Source organism: Peromyscus californicus, unplaced genomic scaffold (genome assembly GCF_007827085.1).
Source record: "Peromyscus californicus insignis strain IS unplaced genomic scaffold, ASM782708v3 Scaffold_20__1_contigs__length_68692818, whole genome shotgun sequence".
In the NCBI taxonomy this organism is placed as follows: Eukaryota; Metazoa; Chordata; class Mammalia; order Rodentia; family Cricetidae; genus Peromyscus; species Peromyscus californicus.
In genome coordinates, this window is record NW_026294503.1 from 56,551,615 (window position 1) to 56,571,126 (window position 19,512).

The 19,512-nt window shown below is 40.3% G+C and overlaps 1 protein-coding gene across 1 annotated transcript in view; it reads left to right on the forward strand.

The window, feature by feature from the left end:
• The window catches only part of Muc19 (mucin 19, oligomeric), a 186,241-nt gene that overhangs the window by 73,143 nt on the left and 93,586 nt on the right, over positions 1-19,512 (forward strand). Inside the window, exons 44-65 of the mRNA XM_052747381.1 lie at positions 69-164; positions 363-428; positions 1,532-1,660; positions 2,153-2,218; positions 3,837-3,911; positions 4,986-5,072; positions 5,294-5,377; positions 5,988-6,059; positions 7,976-8,062; positions 8,470-8,556; positions 8,777-8,857; positions 9,635-9,706; positions 10,991-11,083; positions 11,239-11,334; positions 11,409-11,439; positions 11,516-11,607; positions 12,526-12,612; positions 12,833-12,913; positions 14,064-14,138; positions 15,945-16,031; positions 17,020-17,091; positions 19,337-19,423. Coding sequence (XP_052603341.1) covers positions 69-164; positions 363-428; positions 1,532-1,660; positions 2,153-2,218; positions 3,837-3,911; positions 4,986-5,072; positions 5,294-5,377; positions 5,988-6,059; positions 7,976-8,062; positions 8,470-8,556; positions 8,777-8,857; positions 9,635-9,706; positions 10,991-11,083; positions 11,239-11,334; positions 11,409-11,439; positions 11,516-11,607; positions 12,526-12,612; positions 12,833-12,913; positions 14,064-14,138; positions 15,945-16,031; positions 17,020-17,091; positions 19,337-19,423 — 1,803 coding nt within the window. The remainder of the gene's footprint in view (positions 1-68; positions 165-362; positions 429-1,531; positions 1,661-2,152; positions 2,219-3,836; positions 3,912-4,985; positions 5,073-5,293; positions 5,378-5,987; positions 6,060-7,975; positions 8,063-8,469; positions 8,557-8,776; positions 8,858-9,634; positions 9,707-10,990; positions 11,084-11,238; positions 11,335-11,408; positions 11,440-11,515; positions 11,608-12,525; positions 12,613-12,832; positions 12,914-14,063; positions 14,139-15,944; positions 16,032-17,019; positions 17,092-19,336; positions 19,424-19,512) is intronic.

Genomic DNA, 19,512 nt, shown 5'->3' on the forward strand with positions numbered 1-19,512 from the left:
ACCTAGGGACGTCTCCCTTCAAGGGAACTTTATAGCATGCATTTTAAGCAGTAGTCTTTGTTTATCAGGTACAACTGGAGAGTCTGTGGGAGTTACTTCAGGAGCAGACAGGGAGGCCACAACTGGAGCCCCAAGCACAGGAGTCACCACTGGAAACCCAGCAGGCAAGGCAGAGGGTCCCTTGGGACTCTGGTGTGGACCAACATTGACTGTGGCCAGAACTGAGTGTGATAATGAGAACAAACCAAAGTGGCCAAGGACCGCATTGTAGAAATGAATGGCATGAGTGTAATCATGAAATAAATGCCTTTAGGAGGCTGCTGTGGTCATCACTGTGACCTAAATCACTGTTCTTGCTATAGGCACAACTGGAGGAACACACGCAACCACCACTGGAGCTCCTAGTGAAAACACATCAGGAACAGCAGGTATGGGGTGTGCTCAGCAGGGGTCACCCAGGCAGTAGATAAGTGAGCATTTCATGCAACATGTAATGAGATGAAGTTCTGTGGGGGAGCTGACTGTTGCTGATGTCATGCTGTGTTACTTTTATTTCTATGAATAACACCTGACTAGTTAAGGAAGAAAGTCTTTATTTTGCTCACAATTTGAGGATAAAGTCCCTCACGGCAGGGACATGATATAAGGGACAGAGTTTCTATCTGTGGTATCAGGATCATGAGATGGCTGGTCATTCTGTTCACAGTGAGGAAGCAGAGTGATGTATGCTGGTACTTATTTTTATTCAGTCTTAGATACCAACACATGCGATGCTCTCAGCTACATGCATAATAGGTTTTTCCATCTCAGGGACACGTCTTTGTAAGCATACTCAGGAATAGCCTCAGAGATGAATACCTAGATGACTTTAGATACATTCTAGTAGATAATTAAGACTGGTCATTACAGATTCTAAGTGTCCAAGAAATTAGAAACATACCATCAAGTATTTGTTTTGTGTGTAATATTAAGCACACAGTGGTATGTTATAAACGAATGGAGGAATGTTGCAATCTCACAAACTTCATTTTGTGAAAAAATTAACAATCACGAGATGCAGAAGAATAATGATGCCTTCAGTCTTCTGTGCAAAGATGCTCACAGGGTCCTATGACAATCCTAAAATCATTAGCATTATTATGAGGAATTTCACATGATTATGATACTTCATAATCAATTAACATCTCAATAGGTTCAGTTTACTGTCAATTTACCTTATTTACCTTGAAAAAGTACTTAGGGTGCCATTGGAGTTTATATGAGAAGGTAACTTCTTATTTATTTATGTTGGAGACAAGATCTCACTATGTAGCTTTAGCTGACCTAAAACTTACTTTATAGACCAGGCTGACAAGGAACACAGAGATCTACTTACTGATTTCCAGAGAGTACTTGGATTAAAGGTGTACACCACAGCAGCTAGCTTACAAATTTTTCAGGGAAGAGGAAATCAAATTTTACTTCATATCCATAATAGAATGTTCCTTTGCAATTTTTATCTTTTTTAAAATTTATCATTGGAAATTAACAGGTATATCCCAGACATCATCTGGAGGGACCCCTACAGTGGCAGTGGGCAGCACAGCACCCACATCTAGCATTGAGGGAAGCAGTACCCCTAACAGATACAGCACCGGAGTAACAAGCCCGGGACACACAGGTAAGTCAGGTTGAACAGTTTACCACCTACCAGATGGGCACCACCATTAGTACTGAGATCCCAGCATTAGTACTGAGAGATGATGATGGGGTGTGATAAGAATGTTGAAGCACAGTTTTTGTTCCCGAATGTTTTCCTGTAGAAGGCAGAACAAAAATAATGTTTGGGTTTTATGTCTCTGAGTCCTGATGGCAGAAACAACATGCCAACAAAATGTGTGAGGCAGCTGGATACTTTGCACCACCGTCAAAAGCAAAGATAGGAGCAGATGCTCAAGATGAGTAAAGATGCTAGGCTCCCGTTCTCTGTTTTATTGAGGCCAGGACCACAGCCAATGTAAGGATATTACCAACATGTAGGGTGGGCTTTCCACACATACTGAGCCACCCTAGAAGATCTCTCATAGACATGTCAGGAGGATTGTTTCCATAGTGATTTTAAATGCCACCAAGTTGACAAGTCACACTGTCTAATGCATATGTCTTCACACAGGAACAAGTGTAGGGGATGAAGTTGTCACTACTGGAACTGCTGGAAACAGTGCCTCAGGAGGAACAGGTACTAAGGGGACAGAGTAGGGGTATGCCCGGGAAATTAGACCTGCGAATTGTGTGATTAAAACTGAGTAAGGGTTAGGATGCCCTGAAGTATGTAACCAGTGTCATTTGTGTGATACTGAGTGTCAACATAATTAAATCTATACCCTTGGATATCGGAATATAGGAAAAGAGCAATAAAATACAATTCTAAATTCACAATATAAAATTATTTGTGTAGTCAAAACTAATATTTCTACAGATGTGATTGACAAAGGTAAGTGAGACAGACACATAAAAGGCAAAGAGTGCACAAAGCAGCATGAGAAAATACAAGTGACAAGGTCATTCAGTGAAAATACTGGAGCATCTCCCTCATCTCTCTATACTGTAGCAAAAAAAATGATTTCCATGGACTCAATATGAGACCACCTTATTTACAGAATTTCATTTGAAAAACCCTAAAGACAGCAATGAAATTTGCATAGCTAGATATCACCATTATCTTAATGGAAAAAAATGGAACCATATTATTGTTTGCTTTCTTGAGATGGAAAATAGTTTTTTTCTTAAGTTAAAATTTCTATCCTTGATAAAATTAAGGCACACCGGGTGCATATTCTGGAGCCACCTCTAGAAGAGAAGGCATTGGAACCAGTGTTTATGGTCAGATCAAATAGGCGCCTGCTGGTGATGTCTCAGAGATTCCATCTAAGCCTGCTCACAAGTGCTGGACTGAAAATGAGGTTCTAATGGAGCTAGAGAGCTATGGAGAAGTAGGGAGACACTATTTATTCTTTGCTCTTATGGAACCTCCAAAGTCTTCATAGTAATCATAAGAATTACATGCACATAGCCCTGCCTCCCAGACTGCTTGAGTTTCTGGGAATATAGGGTACTCTTGAAGGCTTCACCTGGTCGTTCCCAGAGCATCTTATATAAGAACTATAATTTGCAACATTAACAAACAAGAGGGTCAAAGGCAGAAGTGCATAAGTCTGTAGGGATCTAACAAGCAATGTGGGTTAGCCCCATTCCCTGTGTCTAGAGAATGGTGAGGATGGAAATGAATAGGAAGAGTATGGACTTAGGTTGCAATTCTTATCTGCCAAAGCATTATTAGGAATGGTAAGGATGAAGTATACCATCTTACCCAATGGTGGCATCACACATTTCATGTGATAATAATCCCCACATGTAACCCTAGAAGTACTAATGCTATAATTCAGAAGAAGGGACTAAACACGGGTTCTGGCTCCCAGTGACAATCAAATAGAGGAGGCTTTGATTACACACTGAAGTGTTCCTTAGAGTCACAATGGTTGTGGAACTGTATGGGAATGTATAAACGTCTCATGGAAGCTCTGTAGTAGGCTCTGATGAGGATGCTGAGGTATACTATTCACAACTTCAGTGTCTCAAAGTGAAACAAGTCAAAATGTCTAAGCTTACTTGTGTCCCACAAGTCCATCCATGCATTCAAGGATGATCTGGGTCGTGGAAGGTTTGATAATTGCTTGTTGGAGAGAGGAAAGTAAAATAGAGAAGAATTCAGGAATGTAAGAAAGACAATTGAAAGTGTGAGTAGTCAGATCTGTTCTGCACCAAATCTGATAGACATTCACTGTTCACTTTAAAAGAAACCACAGCACCATCAGTTGTGGAGACATCTGGAGCCCCAAGCAATGAACAGACCCAGCCTGCAGACAAATCAAGTGAGTACAGGCTGAAGCGGGGAATATCATGCTCTTCAGAAGGGGGAGCACCCTTCTTCCTATTCTAATTACTTTAAATTGAAGGAGCTGACAAAACTTTAGATAGATGTAATGTGTGCCAAATGAAAAGGGACAAATGTGCCACTTTTAGAAGCTTGCTCCTCCCCACCACAATAAGCTAAAGCTTTTGATAACATGACCCAATGTTAAAAAGGTGGAGATGATTGAGCAGAAAATCACTGGACTCATAACTTCTCATGATATGACACTTCAATGATGCTCCAGCTTTCAAGTAGAACAGACAGATTTCAGAGTGGAGGCAGAGAAATGAGTCAACTGCTCCCTCCCAGGTGCATTTCCAGAGTTATCAGATTCTAAAGGAACGCCTTGACATCAAGTGTTGTCCTAGGAGAGGGAGAAAGACTCTGGTGTCTTAGAAAATATTCCTCTCACACACTTTGGAAATTTGTCAAATCACTGTTTTGGCACAGATCATTTAGAAGCAAGTTAGAGGTTAGACTCTGGGGTTGGAGAGGTTGAGATCGGGTCCTGGGTCTGCTGTAAGCTAAAAGGGCAACTTAAACAAGCCAAGCAAAAATACCTAACAACTGGACAGGATAAAGATTCCCTTCAAATGCTTGAGATATAATTTTTGTGAATGTTCAATACCCTTAAAGGAAATGCAAATCAAAACTACTTTGAGATTTTTTTTGTATAACCCTGTTCAGAAAGGCATATAGAAAAATGGGAAAACATGTTGTTCGGGATATTTGGAAAAGGGAACATGTATTTACTGATGGGACAGGAAAGTGGTTTAGCCACTAGGGAAATCAATGTGGAGGTTCCTCAAAAACCACATGATCCATCTTTACTCTTGGACATTTTTCCAAAGGACTCACATCCTAATACAGAGGTACTTGCTCATCCATGTTTATTGTTCCTCTATTTATATTAGCCAGGGAATGGAAACAGCCTAGATGTCTGTCTACAGATGAGTGGATAATGAAAATATGGTGTATTTAGACAATGGAATAACATACTCACAGCCTTCTTTTTAACCACAATAAATATCAGGCACGTCCAAGGAATCATCTGGAACAACCACTGGTATGGCAGGTAGCAGCACCCCTTCAGCTGCAAGTACAGCAACCCCAGGTTCTGGTAAGAGATGATAGACTGGACTGTTTCTGTATTACTCCCTCAGGTCTCTGATGCAAGAGGTACTTGCCTATAATCAGTCTGAAGGGGGAGTTGAAGAAAGGGCTTGGGAGGGGTGTGAGTTGTGTCATTTTGATTCTTATTATAAAAATCCACCCCCCCCCCATACCTGAGAATGTCAAGAATAGCACGAATATCCACTCATTCACATTTCTTGGTTCTAGAGAAAACAGCAGTGTCTTCAGGCCACACTAGCCTACCTGGAGTCTCCTCAAGCCTGGCCTCAAGCTCTGCCAACAGCAAATCAGGTGAGTAAAAGAGAAAAGGCTGTGAGTCTTCAGAAATCAAGCAAAGGGTTGCATATGTTTTCACTCATATCCATGGACGGTAGGAAGGACATGTCTGTCTCAGGGACAGGAAGCCCAGTTCCTGCTCTATAACCAGTCAGTAGCAGGAGAACTGCATTAGAACCTTATGTCATCATTATATTCTTGTGTGTGCTTACAGGTCATGATGATTCCGAGAGTCTTGCCCTGAGTTTAGGGACTCTGACTTTGGAGGTCATGACTTTCTCTGCCAGCTATAAGTTAGCACCAATGACAAAAGTTCAGAACTGTGTCCCTCACAGTCCCATTAATTGTGGAGCCCCGAAAAGGGGGCCTAGATTAAAATATATCTGAAACCCGGTGGTTTCCAAGAAGCAGCTTGTTGCTGGGATTAAACAGATGCATTATTAAATTTTATGAAACTTTAAAATGTCCAGCAAAGACATCAAAGACTCCTATGAGATGTGAGGTTCCTGATTTGGGAAGACAGAAGCAGAAGTAGGAAGTACTCACAAATGAATAAGACGTTCAGTAGCACAGAGCACCTTGGCCTGCTACGTTGTCACTGTCATAACATTGTGTGTTTTGAAAGGAACGACTGGACCATCAGCTGGAACCACTAGATCCCCAAGCAGTGAGCTGACCTCAACTGAAGGCAACACAGGTGAGTGGAGCCTGTGTCCTGGAGAGGCTATCTGAAAAATGGAGAGTGGTTTGTCTATACTTTTTCCATTTTAAAGAACCACAGTTGAAACAGGTATATTTTTAAATGGAGAGTGGTTTGTCTATACATTATTCATTTTAAAGAACCACAGTTGAAAAAGTGTGTGGAGACTTTATTGTCAACACAATTCAAGATGTCAAGAGATATTTTTAAGAAATAGAATGAAAATGGGGATCTGAGGTGATGCATCTCATTAAAGCCTCACTGCAGGCTCCTAAGAGGATGCTGAGCTGACACACAACTCCAGTGTCTTACGAGGAATCACTTCGGTATACACAAATTCCCTCGTATCCAATCAATCAATCAATCAATCAATCAATCAATCAGTGCTCTGAAGGATTGTCTGGGTAGTGGCAAATTTCATTAATGCTGATTGAAAAGAGGGAGCTAGAGGATAATGCGGAAACATAATAAGATAATAAATAGCATTAGCAGCCTGATATCAAACATCCTGATAGTCTATTATTGTTCACTTTGAAAGCTGGGAAAGCATCTGGAACCCTATCGCTGTCCTGAGGTCCAGTCTCTAAGACAGCACTCAGGGCTCAAAGGGAAATCCACAGCAAGGCAAAGCTAGGACTTTTCTGTCTGAGGGGTTGGGAAAAAATAAAAAAAAAAAAACCTCACACATTCTCTTGATGGTTTCATTCTTTATTCTCTCATGTATTTTTTCTCTCATTGCTCCCTGTTTTCTTTTCCCTCCACTGCTTAAATACTCCAACAGAATCTCCCAGGCATTACAAAAGTCATAAAGAGGTACATTCCATTTCTCAAGTGAATGATTATAGATAAAACCATGTCCCAGGCAGGGGAAAGGCAGTTCAAACTCACTCATGATTATGAAAACATTTTGAACTAACACTCTGTAATTAGAAGTCATAAATTCCAAATTCTCCTAGATTGCAGAATTGCCTGGTGAGCACTGGGCTAAGAGTGTCCTAGATTCTAAGGCAGCAGATAAGCGAACATTTTATGCAACATGTAAGGCATCAGGATCTGTGGAGGAGTTGACCATTGCCATAGAGGTCATGTACTATAGTTTTTTTTTCTCTCTGTGAACCAAACATAGCCAAACAAATCAAATTAGAAGGAGTATACTTTGCTCACAATTTGAGGTGAATTCCTCATGCCAGGGAAACCATAGAAGTGGGAGTGGTGCAGATGGAATCGTGGGATCACAAGGAAGCTGTTCACACTGTGTCCACACTGAAGCGGCAGAGTGATGAGTGCTGGTCCTCTCATGCTCTGCCCTTTCTCTTTCACATTTAGTCTAGGGGTGCAACTCTTTGGTCATCATGTTCCTATACATTGGCCTTTCCCTCTCTGTTAATATCCTCAGTGATAAGTACAGAAATGTGTTCCAAATGATAAACATTCTCAAAACAACTATCCGTAAGATTGGATTATATCTTGAAAAGTATTTGCTTTGGATCTAGTATTATTTAGTCACTCCATAGTTGTTAAAAAATAGGGGGATGTCATGATCTCATGCATCTTCATGCTTTTTAATGAAATTAACAGTCTAGTGACATGAGATCGTAAAGATACATTGCAGAATGGTCAGGTGGGCAAAGATGCTCACAGGGTCTTAAGTCAGTTCTAAAATGCCCAACATTCCTCCATGAGGAATTTGACAAACCTCTATAATTGTGTTTTCTAATTAATTAATATTTAACCAAATTAGTAGGTTGTGAAATTAAATGCTTTCTTCTGAGAAAGAAACTGCCATTGAACTTTGTAAGAGTAGAGACTTTCATTTTGTAACAGGAAAAAAATGGCTATTTCAATTCTTATTTTTGAAAAAAAAATCTCCCTTTAACTTTTCTTACTCATTTTTTAACCATGATAAACAACAGGCACACCTGGGACAACTTCTGGAACCACATCTGGAGGGGCAGGGAGCAGCACCGCTCTACCTGCAAGTACTGGAGCCCCAAGTGCAGGTAAGACTCTTTCTTTAGCCTTTGGAGATGTCTTAGCAGCTCATTCATTCCCATGATGCCTCAGGTGATGGTCTAGAAATTTGATCTGTGTGTGTGAGTATAATTCAGGGCAGAGCAGGCAATTCAAGAATGTATCTTCTCATGTTTTATTATTCAAGTCCATTCATATAAGTAGGATGTCTGGATTCATATAAGTCTCAACGTCCAAATTATTTGATTTCCTTTGAGAAATCAGAATGTTGTCAAATTATTTGATTTCCCTTGAGAAACAATTTGTCATTAAAGATCCTAAGGGTAGACACTTTCACTTCATAAGAGGGGGAAAAAAGACTATTTTAATTCTTATTTCTAAGAAAATCTCCCTATCAATTTTCTTATATATCTTTTTTAACTATAATAAAAATCAGGCACACCAGGGGCATCACCTGGAACCACCTTGGGAGGGGCAAGTAGCAGCACCCCTCTACCAGCAAGCACTGGAGCCCCAGGTTCAGGTAAGACTCTTTAGCTTTTGGAGATGTCTCAGCAGCTAATCTATTCCCATGCTGACTTAGGTGATGGTCGGGAAATTGAAACTGTATGTGCGAGTAAAATTCATGGCAGTGGATATGGTGTAAAACCTGTCTTCTCATGTTTTATCCTGCAAGTCCATTCATATAAGTAAGGAGGTCTGGAATCGTATGAGTCACTAACATGTATGTTTTCCTGTCATAGGGAGCACAGTGACATCCTCAGGACATACAACCATCACTCAAGCCTCCAGTCTATCCCCAGCCTCCGCCAGCAGCAAACCAGGTAAGCAAAAGAGAGGAGGCTGAGTTCTCAGTTGTCAAATGGAGGGCTGAATATATCTCTATTTATTTAAATGTGAATGTAGGAGTGGTAAGTATATTAAAAGGCTATAAGTTGCCATGTGCCAAATGGGGACTGAGTCTATGTCCATTTATTTATATTGGAATGTAAGAATGGCATGTATATTACAAGGCTATGAGTCCTCAGGTGTGAAATGAGGCTAGTGATATCTCCATTTATTCACAAGGGAATGCAGGAATTCCTTGCATATTTAGAGAAAGCAAGCTAGCACTAGAAAGAGGGTTGCATTAATTGATTTTTCTCTTATCTTATTCCATAGTTAGGTTGCTAATGTGCACTTTGGGGCAATTATGACCCTGATTCCTTCCTTAGAACTTAGGGACACTTAGTCCTGAGGGCTAAGGGTTATTATCCTAATTCTAAGTCAGCGTTAAGTAAAAAGTTTCTGAATGTCTTCTTTGTCATGTTTAGTAAATGTGTTTTCTTATATGAAGCACCCAGGCTGAAAAATATCTGAAAGACTCAGTTGGTTTCAATAAGCATATGGATTATTGGATTCAAATAGATGAATATGAAGGAAGACAGTCATATTCTCATGCAAAATCAAATAAATCCATTAAGGATTCTCCATATCATATGAAATTTACAAAGATTGAAGCCTCAATAGGAACTATATATAAATAAATAAAGACACTTGAGATCAGAGAGAAGTGTGGTCCTGTGCTATTTCATAGTCATGCCATTGTGTTTCTTTGAAAGGAACAACTGGATCATCAACAGGAACCACTAGGTCCTCAAGCAGTGAGATGACGTCAGCTGAAGTCAGTGCAGGTGAGTTGAGGCTGTGTCCTGGAGAGGCTGAGGCTGTGGTCAAAATGGAGAGTGGTTTGTCCATACTTTATTCATTTTATACAACTGCAGTTGATGCATATATATTAATAAAAAGTATATGGAACTTCCTTATTGACCCAAAACAAGATGCAGAGAGCAACTTTTAACAAATAAAATGAAAATAGGCATCTGGCGAGATGCATCTCATGAAAGCTCTACTATGGGCTCTGATGAGGATGCTGAGCTATGACATAGAACTCCAGCGTCTTAATGTCAAACAAGTCAATACGTACAAGTTCCCTCATATCCAACAAGTCAGTATGCACTACTTCATTTAAAACCAAGAAGTCAGGGAGTTCTCTGAAGGACAGTCTGCATCATGGAAGTATTTGTGATTGCATGTTGAAAAGAAGAAAAGAGAGGTGGATGCAAGAATAGGAGGAAGCTAAGTGATAGAGTTAGCATCCTGATCGATACCCCTGTATCAAACATTGTGATAATCACTTACTGTTCACTTTGAAAGGGCCTACTACACCATCTGCTGGGGAAACATCTGGAGCCCCAAGCAGTGAATTTACTCAGCCTTCAGACAAGTCAAGTGAGGACAGGCTGATGTGAGGAAGTCATGGATTTTGACAAAGTCAATCATCTTACAATGACCCAGCTCATTATTAATCAAAGTACAAAATTTAATTGGACATGTAAGGACTAAAGTGAAAGAGAGAACAATGTCATATTAAGAGTCTTTCTCCTCCTTGGAGCAGTAAGACAAGGCTCTTGATAACATAACATTAGGTTCAAAGGGTAGGCATGATCGAAAAGAAAATCACTGGACTCATTACTTCTCATAATATGACACTGGGATGGTGTTCCACTTTCCAAGTAGAAGGACAGACAGACATCAGACAGGAGGCAGAGATGTGTCAAATGCTCCAACCCAGATGCATTTCTAGAGTTGCCAGTCTCTAAAGGAACGCCTCGACACTGAGTGTCGTCCTGAGGGAGAGAGAGAGAACACTTTGGTGTTTTAGAAATTATTTGTCTAATACACTTTGGGAATTTGCCAAATTATTATTTTGCCAGAGATCATTGAGAACACAGAAGAGATTAGGCTGGGGATGTAGAGTTTAAGTTTGGATCTTGGGTCTGATGTGACGGAAACGGTGACTTTAAAAAGTCGAGTGAAGATAGCCAACAACTGGACAGCATAAATTTTCCCTGGCCAGATGGCTTCCTGATAGGTTGTTATTTTGAAGAAAAATAAAAATGTTGTTTGTGTCTCAGGAACTGTAGTCCCTACTGAAGCCACATCAAGGGACAATGGAGCCAGCACACCCAGGGAACCCAGCAGCAGTGCTACAAGCCAAGAAAACCCAGGTCAATCAGAGAGGGCATTTCATTAGTAGCAACTCCTTGGGTAGAGATGAAGCTTGGGCGACTGAGGAAGGGGTGGATATGTTCAGAGTGAATCTCTTCATATTTCCCTTCTGAGGACCAATACATGTTGCCAGCATGGGTCCTTTGTTTTGCAGGCACAACAGGACAGTCTGTGGGAGTTACAACAGGAGCCAACAAGGAGGCCACACCTGGAGTCCCAGGCACAGGAGCCACCACTGGAAGCCCCACAGGCAAGACAAGAACTCCATGGGGAGTTCTTAGAGGGGACTAATGATAGTATTGTCCTGAGCTGTTTGTGATCAAGAATTCAAGAAAAAGTGTCCAAAGATCACACAGTAGAAGTTATTGGCATAAATGTAACTTTGAAATGACTTGGAGGCTTCTGTGCCCGTAATTACCTGTGACCTTCAGCATCGTTATCATTCTTATGCCCTTAGGAACGAGTGGAGGTTCACATGCAGCCAGCACTGGAACTCCTAATGAAAACACATCTTCAGTAACAGGTACTGAGTGAGCTCATCAGGGGTCACCCAGGCAGCAGACAAGTGAACATTTCGTGCAACATGTAAGGCAATTAGGATCTGTGGAGGAGTTAACCATTGCCATAGACGTCATATACTATAGTTACTGTGAACAAAACATAACCAAAGCAAATCAAATTAGAAGGGGTTTATATTGCTCACAATTTGAGGTAAATTCCTCATGCCAGGGAAACCATAGAAGTGGGAATGATGCAGATGGAATCGTGGGATCACAAGGAAGCTGTTGACACTGTGTCCATACTGAGGAAGCAGAGTGATGAGTGCTGGTCCTCTCATGCTCTGCCCTTTCTTTCTCTTTCACATTAAGTCTAGGGGTGCAACTCTTTGGTCATCATGTTCCTATACATTGGCCTTTCCCTCTCTGTTAATATCCTCAGTGATAAGCACAGAAATGTGTTCCAAATGATAAATATTCTCAAAACAACTATCCAAAAGATTGATTATGTTACCAAGTATTTGTTTTGGGACTATTATTACTTTAATCACTCCATAGTTGCTAAAAAATAGTAGGATGCCATGATCTCATGTATCTTCATGGTTTTTAATGAAATTAACAGTCTTATGATGTGGGAGCATAAAAGTATGTTGGAGAATATTCAGATGGGCAAAGATGCTCACAGGGTCTTAAGTCAGTTCTAAAATGCCCAACATTCCTCCATGAGGAATTTGATTATTGTATTTTCTAATTAACGAATATCTAAACAAATCAGTAGGTTGTCAAATTAATGGATTTCCCTCTAGAAAGAAGTTGTCAATAAAGTTTTTAAGGGTAGGAACTTTCATTACATAAAGGGAAACATATATAATTTTTTTTTATTTTTTAAAAAAATCACCTTTTAAATTTTCTCATTCATCTTTTTTAACCACAATAAAAATCAGGCGCACCCAGTGTATCATCTGGAACCAAATCAGGAGGGACAGGGAGTAGCACCACTCTACCTGCAAGTACTGGAGCCCCAGCATCAGGTAAGACTCTAGCCTTTGGAGATGTCTCAGCTTCTCTTCCATTCCCAAGTTTCCTCAGGTGATGATTTGGGAAATTGACTTGTTTGTGTGAGTGAAATTGATGGTACTGCATGTGGTGAATAATGTGTCTTCTCATGTTTCATCATGCAAGTCCATTCATATTACTAAGGATATCTGGAAGCATATGAGTCTCCAACATGCATGTTTCCCCCTGTCCTAGGGAGCACAGTGACATCCTCAGGCCATACAACCATCACTCAAGCCTCCAGTCTATCCCCAGCCTCTGGCAGCAGCAAACCAGGTAAGTACAAGAGAGGAGGCTATGAGTTCCCAAGTGTCAAATGGGGTACTGAGTATATCTCCATTTACTTTTATGAAAATGCAGAAATGGCATGTATATTATAAGGCTATGAGTCCTCACATATCAAATGAGGGGCTGGTGGTATCAGCATCTTTTCATAAGGTAATGCATGAATTCCTTATATATTTAGAGAAAGGGAGCTAGCATCAGAAAAAGGACTGCATTAGTTGATGTTTCTGTTATCTTATCCCATAGTTAGGTTGCTAATGTGTACTTTGGGGCAATGATGGCCCTGATTCTTTCCTTGGAGTTTAAGGGCTCTGAGTCATAAAGCTAGGGCTTACTATCCTGACTCTAAGTTATTATCAAGTAGAAACATTCTGAATGTCTTCTTTACCATGATTATTAAATGTGTTTTCTGATATGAAGCACACAGCCAGAATAAAAATGAAAGACCCAGTTGGTTTCAATAAGCATATGAATACTGGATTCAAATAGATGAATAAAAAGGAGGTAGACATTCATATTTCCATGCAGAATCAAATAAGCCCCACAAGGATTCCATATCATATTAAATTTACAAAGATTGAAGTAGAAATAGAAACTATACATAAATTAATGAAGAATTTCAACATCACAGAGCAGTGTGGTCTACTGCTGCTCACATTCATGACATTATCTTTTTTTGAAAGCAGTGACTCAGTTATCAGTTAGAACAACTACATCCCCAAGCAGTGAGAAGGCCCCATCTAAAGTCAGTGCAGGTGAATTGAGACTGTGTCCAGGACAAGCTCATGCTGTTGGAAAAGATGCAGAGAGACATTTTTTAAGTAAACTGAAAATGGAAGTCTCGAGAGATTCATCTCATAAAAATCCTACTGAAGGCTCTGATAAGGATGCCAAGCTATGATATAGAACTTCAGTGTCTTAATGTCAAACAAGTCAATATGTACAAGTTCCCTCATATCCAACAATTCAGTGAGTTCTTTAAAGAATAGTCTGGATAACCTAAGAGTTTGTGATAGCTTGTTGAAAAGATGGAAATAAAAGAGAATGAAGGAATATAAGGAAGATCATTGAAAGCATTAGCATCCTGATCTGTACCTCTGTATCAAACATTGTGATAATCACTTATTGTTCACTTTGAAAGGAACTACTACACCATCAGCTAGGGAAACATCTGGAGCCCCAAGCAGTGAATCGGCTCAGCCTTCAGACAAGTCAAGTGAGTATAAGCTGATGTGAAGGATCCATGGTTTGAGACAAGGTGGATCACCTTAGCACTGCCCAGCTCACTTACATCAAAGTACAAACTTTAGATGGACACATGAGGACTAAAGTAAAAGAGAGAACAATGTCATATTAAGAGGCTTTCTCCTCCGAGGCAGTAAGCTGAGGCTTTTGATAACATGACTCTAGGTTCAAAGAGTAGGGTAGACATGATTGAACAGAAAATCACTGGACTTTTTCCTTCTCATCATATGAAACTGGATGATGTTCCACCTTCCATGTAGAAGGACAGACAGACTTAAGAGAAGGGTAGAGATGAATGAAAAGACTCATGCCCAGGCACTCTTGAAATGAATACTTGGACAGTGGGTGCTTTCCTAGGAGAGAGAGAAAACTCTTGTTTTGTTAAAGTATTTGTCTAACATACTTTGAAAATTTGTCAAATTACCGTTTTGCCAGAGATCCTTGAGAGCAAATGGGAGGTTAGACTCTGGGGATGCAGAGGCTCAGGTTGGAATCTGGGTCGGCTGTCAGCCACAAGGACAACATAACAACTCATGAGAACACATCCAACAGTGGGGAAGGATAAGATTTCCTGGCCAGTCTTTATCTTGTGTCATTATTCCTAAGGAAAATCAAAATGTCATTCATATCTCAGGGAACTTAGTCCCTGCTGAATGCACAAGCGACAGGGGAGGCAGCACACCCAGGGGACAAAGTAGCAGTGCTAAAATCCAAGGAAACTCTAGAGCAGGACCTTCATTAGTAGCAACTCAGTGGGTAGAGGTGATACAGGCAGGCTGCTGAGCAAAGTACAGACTTGTTCACCTAGTGAGGTATAGAATTGAACCTCTCCCTGTCTCCCTTCTAAGGACTAGTAAGTGTGTCCAGCATGGCTCCTTTGCTTCTCAGGCACAACAGGACAGTCAGGGGGAGTTACCACAAGACCAGACAGGGAGGCCACACCTGTCACCCAAGGCACAGAAGTCACCACTGGAAGTCTAGCAGGCAAGATAAGATCTCAATGGTGGTCTGTGTTAGTGTTGTCCAGAACTGTTTGTGATCCTTAGTTGAAGGAAAGGTGATGAAGGAGCAGAGTGTAGAACTTCGTGACATGAGGTTAACTCTGAAATGCTTTGGGAGGTTTCTGAGGCCATTGTTATCTGTGACCTTAAGAAACATTTCTGTTCCTATAGAAACAAGAGGAGGGGCACATGGAGATATGACAACTTATTGATTGTCACCTACCTATATATTGGCCTTTTCTTCTCTGTTAGTATCCCCTGAGATATGCACAGAGGTGTGGTCCATATGATAACCAGTCCCATGCCACCTTTGCAGAAGATTCAATGTATATTGACAAGAATTTATTTTATGTCAGTTATTTAAGCATATATTATTTGCTAAGTAAAAAGGAGGACTCCACGATCTCATGCATTTTCATATTTTTAATAAAATGAGCATCATGAGACATGTGAGCCTAAAAGTATGGTAGAGAGCAGTCAGGTGGGGAATGATGCTCACCAGGTCTTAAGTCAGTTCTAAAATCATCAACATTCCTCCATGACAAATCTTACTTACCTCCATAATTATTATGTCTTCAAATTAATGAGTATTTGACCAAGTCAGTATGTTGTCAGGTAATGGATTCCCTGGAAAAAGAATTTGATACTGAGCTTTTTATAAGAGTAGAGACATTCAGTTTTTAAGAGGAAAAATGGTTATTTTAATTCTTTTTTGTTTTCAGAAAAAAAGTCCCTTTAATTTTTCTTACTCATTTTTTAACCATGATAAACAACAGGCACACCTGGGACAACTTCTGCATCCACCTCTGGAGGAGCAGGGGGCAGCACCGCTCTACCTGCAAGTACTGGAGCCCCAGCATCAGGTAAGACTCTTTAGCCTTCAGAGATGTCTTAGCTGCTCATCCATTCCTGTGCAGCCTCAGGAGATGGTCTGGAAAATTGACCTGTATGTGTGAGTGAAATTCATGACACTGGATGTGGTGGAAGAATGTGTCTTCTCGTGTTTTGTCCTGCAAGTCCATTCATATAAATAAGGATATCTGGAATCATATGAGTCTCCAACATGCATGCTTTCCTGTCCTAGAGGGCACAGTGACATCTTCAGAACACACTACTGTCCCTCAGGCCTCCAGTCAATCTACAGCTTCTGCCAGCAGCCAAGAGGGGAGGTTATGAGTTCTCATGTGTCAAATGGAGAGTTGTTAATTTCCATTTATTTGTATAGAAATGTAAGAATGGCATGTATGTTACAAGGCTATGAGTCCTCAGGTGACAAGGGAATGGCTGGTTATATCACCATTTATTCAAAGGGGAATGCAGGAATTCCCTGTATATTTAGAAAAATGAGCTAGCATCAGAAAGAGGACTGCATTAGCTGATGTTTCTCTTATCCCAAATTAGGATGCTAATATGTTTTTTTTTTTTTTAATTTGGGCATTAGTGGCCCTGATTCCTCCCTTGTTAATTTTGGGCACTGAGTCATGAGGACTAAGGCTTACTATCCTGACTCTAACTTGGCATGAAGTAGAAACACTTTTAATGTCATCTTTATCATGGGTATTAAATGTGTTTTCCAATAGAAAGCATGTAGCCAGAAATATATCTGCAAGTCTAAGTTGGTTTCAATAAGCATATGAGTACTAGATTCAAATAGATGAAGAAAAAGGAGGCAGACAATTGTATTCCCATGCAGAATCAAAAGGCCCGGCAAAGCTTCCTCCATATCATATGAAATTTACAAAGATTGAAGCAGCAATAGGAACTATATATAAACTAGTGAAGACACTGGTCATCATAGATCAGTGTGGTCTACTGCTGCTTCATAGTCATGACATTGTGTTTCTTTGAAAGCAGTGACTGCATCATCAGCAGGAACAACTGGATCCCCCAGCAGTGAGCAGACCCCATCTGAAGTCAGTGCAGGTGAGTTGAGGCTGTTTTCTGGAGAGGCTCATGCTGTGGCTGAAGATGCAGGGAGAGATTTTTAAGAAATGAGTTGAAAATAGCACTCTAGGGAGAAATATTGCCTAAAGACTCTACCTAGAGCTGTGTTGAGGATGCTGAGCTACGACATAGGACTCCAGTGTCTTAATATCAAACAAGTCAATATGGTACAAGTTCCCTCATATCCAACAAGTCAGTGAGTTCTCTGAAGGATGGTCTGGGTCATCTAAGTATTTGTGATAGCTTGTTGAAAAGATGGAAATAAAAGAGAAAGAAGAAATATAAGGAAGATCATTGAAAGCATTAGCATTTGATTTCTATTGCTATATCAAACATCCTGATATTCAATTATTGTTCACACTGAAATCTGGAACCTCAAGCAGTGAATTGATCCTGCATTAAGTCAAGTCAATTGAGTATAGGCTGATGTGAGGAAGTCATGGGTTTTGACAAATTGGATCACCTTATCTCTAGTCAGCTCATTTAAATCAAATTACAAAATTTAGATAGGCCTTTGAGAACTAAAATAAAAGAGAGAACCAAAGGTCCTTTTTAAGAGGCTTTCTCCTCCTTAAGGCAGTAAGCCAAAGCTTTTGATAACATGACACTGGGTTTCAAGTGTAGACACGAATAAACATAAACATCACTGGACTTATTACTTCTCATCACATGAAACTGGATGTTGTTCTACGTTCGAAGTAGAAGGACAGACAGACTTAGAAAAAGAGGCAGAGATGAATGAAAAGATTCATTGCCAGGCAAATTTCCAAAGTAATCAATCTCTAAAGGAATGTTGGGACAGTGGGTGTTGTCCTAGGAAAGAGAGAAAGCTATGGTTTTGGGAAAGTATTTGTCTATCACACTTTGGACATTTGTCATATTACTGTGTTGCAAAAGATTCTTGAGAGCAAATGAGAAGATCTGGTGATGCAGAGGCTCAGGTTGGATCCTTGGACAACATAAAAACTCATGGGAACGTATCCAACAGTTGGGCAGCATAAGATTTCCTGGCAAGACTTTTTCTTGTGTCGTTATCCCTATGGAAAATAAAATGTCATTTATGTCTCAGGATCCTTAGTCCCTGCTGAATGCACAAGTGAGAGGGGAGGCAGCACACTCACGTGACCCAGCAGCAGTACAAAAGTCCAAGGAAACTTGAGTCAGTTAGAGCAGGAACTTCATTAGTAGCAATTTGGTGGGTAGAGGTGGAACATGTAGGATGCTAGGGATAGTCCAAATTTTTTCACCAAGTAACGTGTAGAATTGAACCTCTCACTGTCTCCCTTCTGAGGACTAGTAAGTTTTTCCAGCATGGCTCCTATGCTTCTCAGGTACAACAGGACAGTCTGTAGGAGTTACCACAAGAGCAGACAGGGAGGCTACACCTGTAACCCAAGGCACAGAAGTCACCACTGGAAACCCAGCAGGCAAGATAAGAACTCAATGGTGGTTTTGTCAAGGACTCATGCTAGTGTTGTCCAGAACTGTTTTTGATCCTTAGTTCAAGGAAAGGCAATGAAGGACTAAAATATAGGACTGCATGTGATGAAGTCAACCCTGAAATTCTTTGGGTCAATACTGAGGCTGTTGTTTTCTGTGACCTTAAGAAATATCCTGTCCCCACAGAAACAAGAGAAGGAGCACATTGAGCTAGCACAGCTCATTGGTTGTCACCTACCTATACATTGGGCTTTTCTTATCTGTTAGTATCCCCTGAGATATGCCCAAAGGTATGGTCCATATAATAACCAGTCTCACACCATGTTTAGAGAAGATTCGATGTATATTGACAAGAATTTATTTTATTTCTAAGTATACATTATTACTAGATTATTGGGGTACTCAATGATCTCATGCATGTTCTTAATTTTAATAAAATTAACAGTCATGAGACATGTGAGCCTAGAAGTGTGGTAGAGAGCAGTCTGATTGGCAAAGATGCTCACAAGGTCTTAAGTCAGTTTTAAAATCATCAACATTCCTCCATGACAAATATGATTCATCTCCATAATTATTATGTTTTCTAATTAATGAATATTCCACCAAATCTGTGTGTTGTCAGGTAATGGATTCCCTTGAGAAAGAAGTTGCTACTGAAATTTTTATAAGAGTAGAAACATTCATATTGTAACAGGAAAAAATGGTTATTTCAATTCTTTGTTTTCAGAAAAAAAAACCCTTTAATTTTTCTTCCTCACTTTTTTTTAACCACGATAAACAACAGGCACACCTGGAGCAACTTCTGCATCCACCTCTGGAGGAGCAGGGAGCAGCACCGCTCTACCTGCAAGTACTAGAGCCCCAGCATCAGGTAAGACTCTTTAGCCTTTGGAGATATCGTAGTTGCTCATCCATTCCCATGTGGCTTCAGGAGATGGTCTGGAAAATTGACCTGTATGT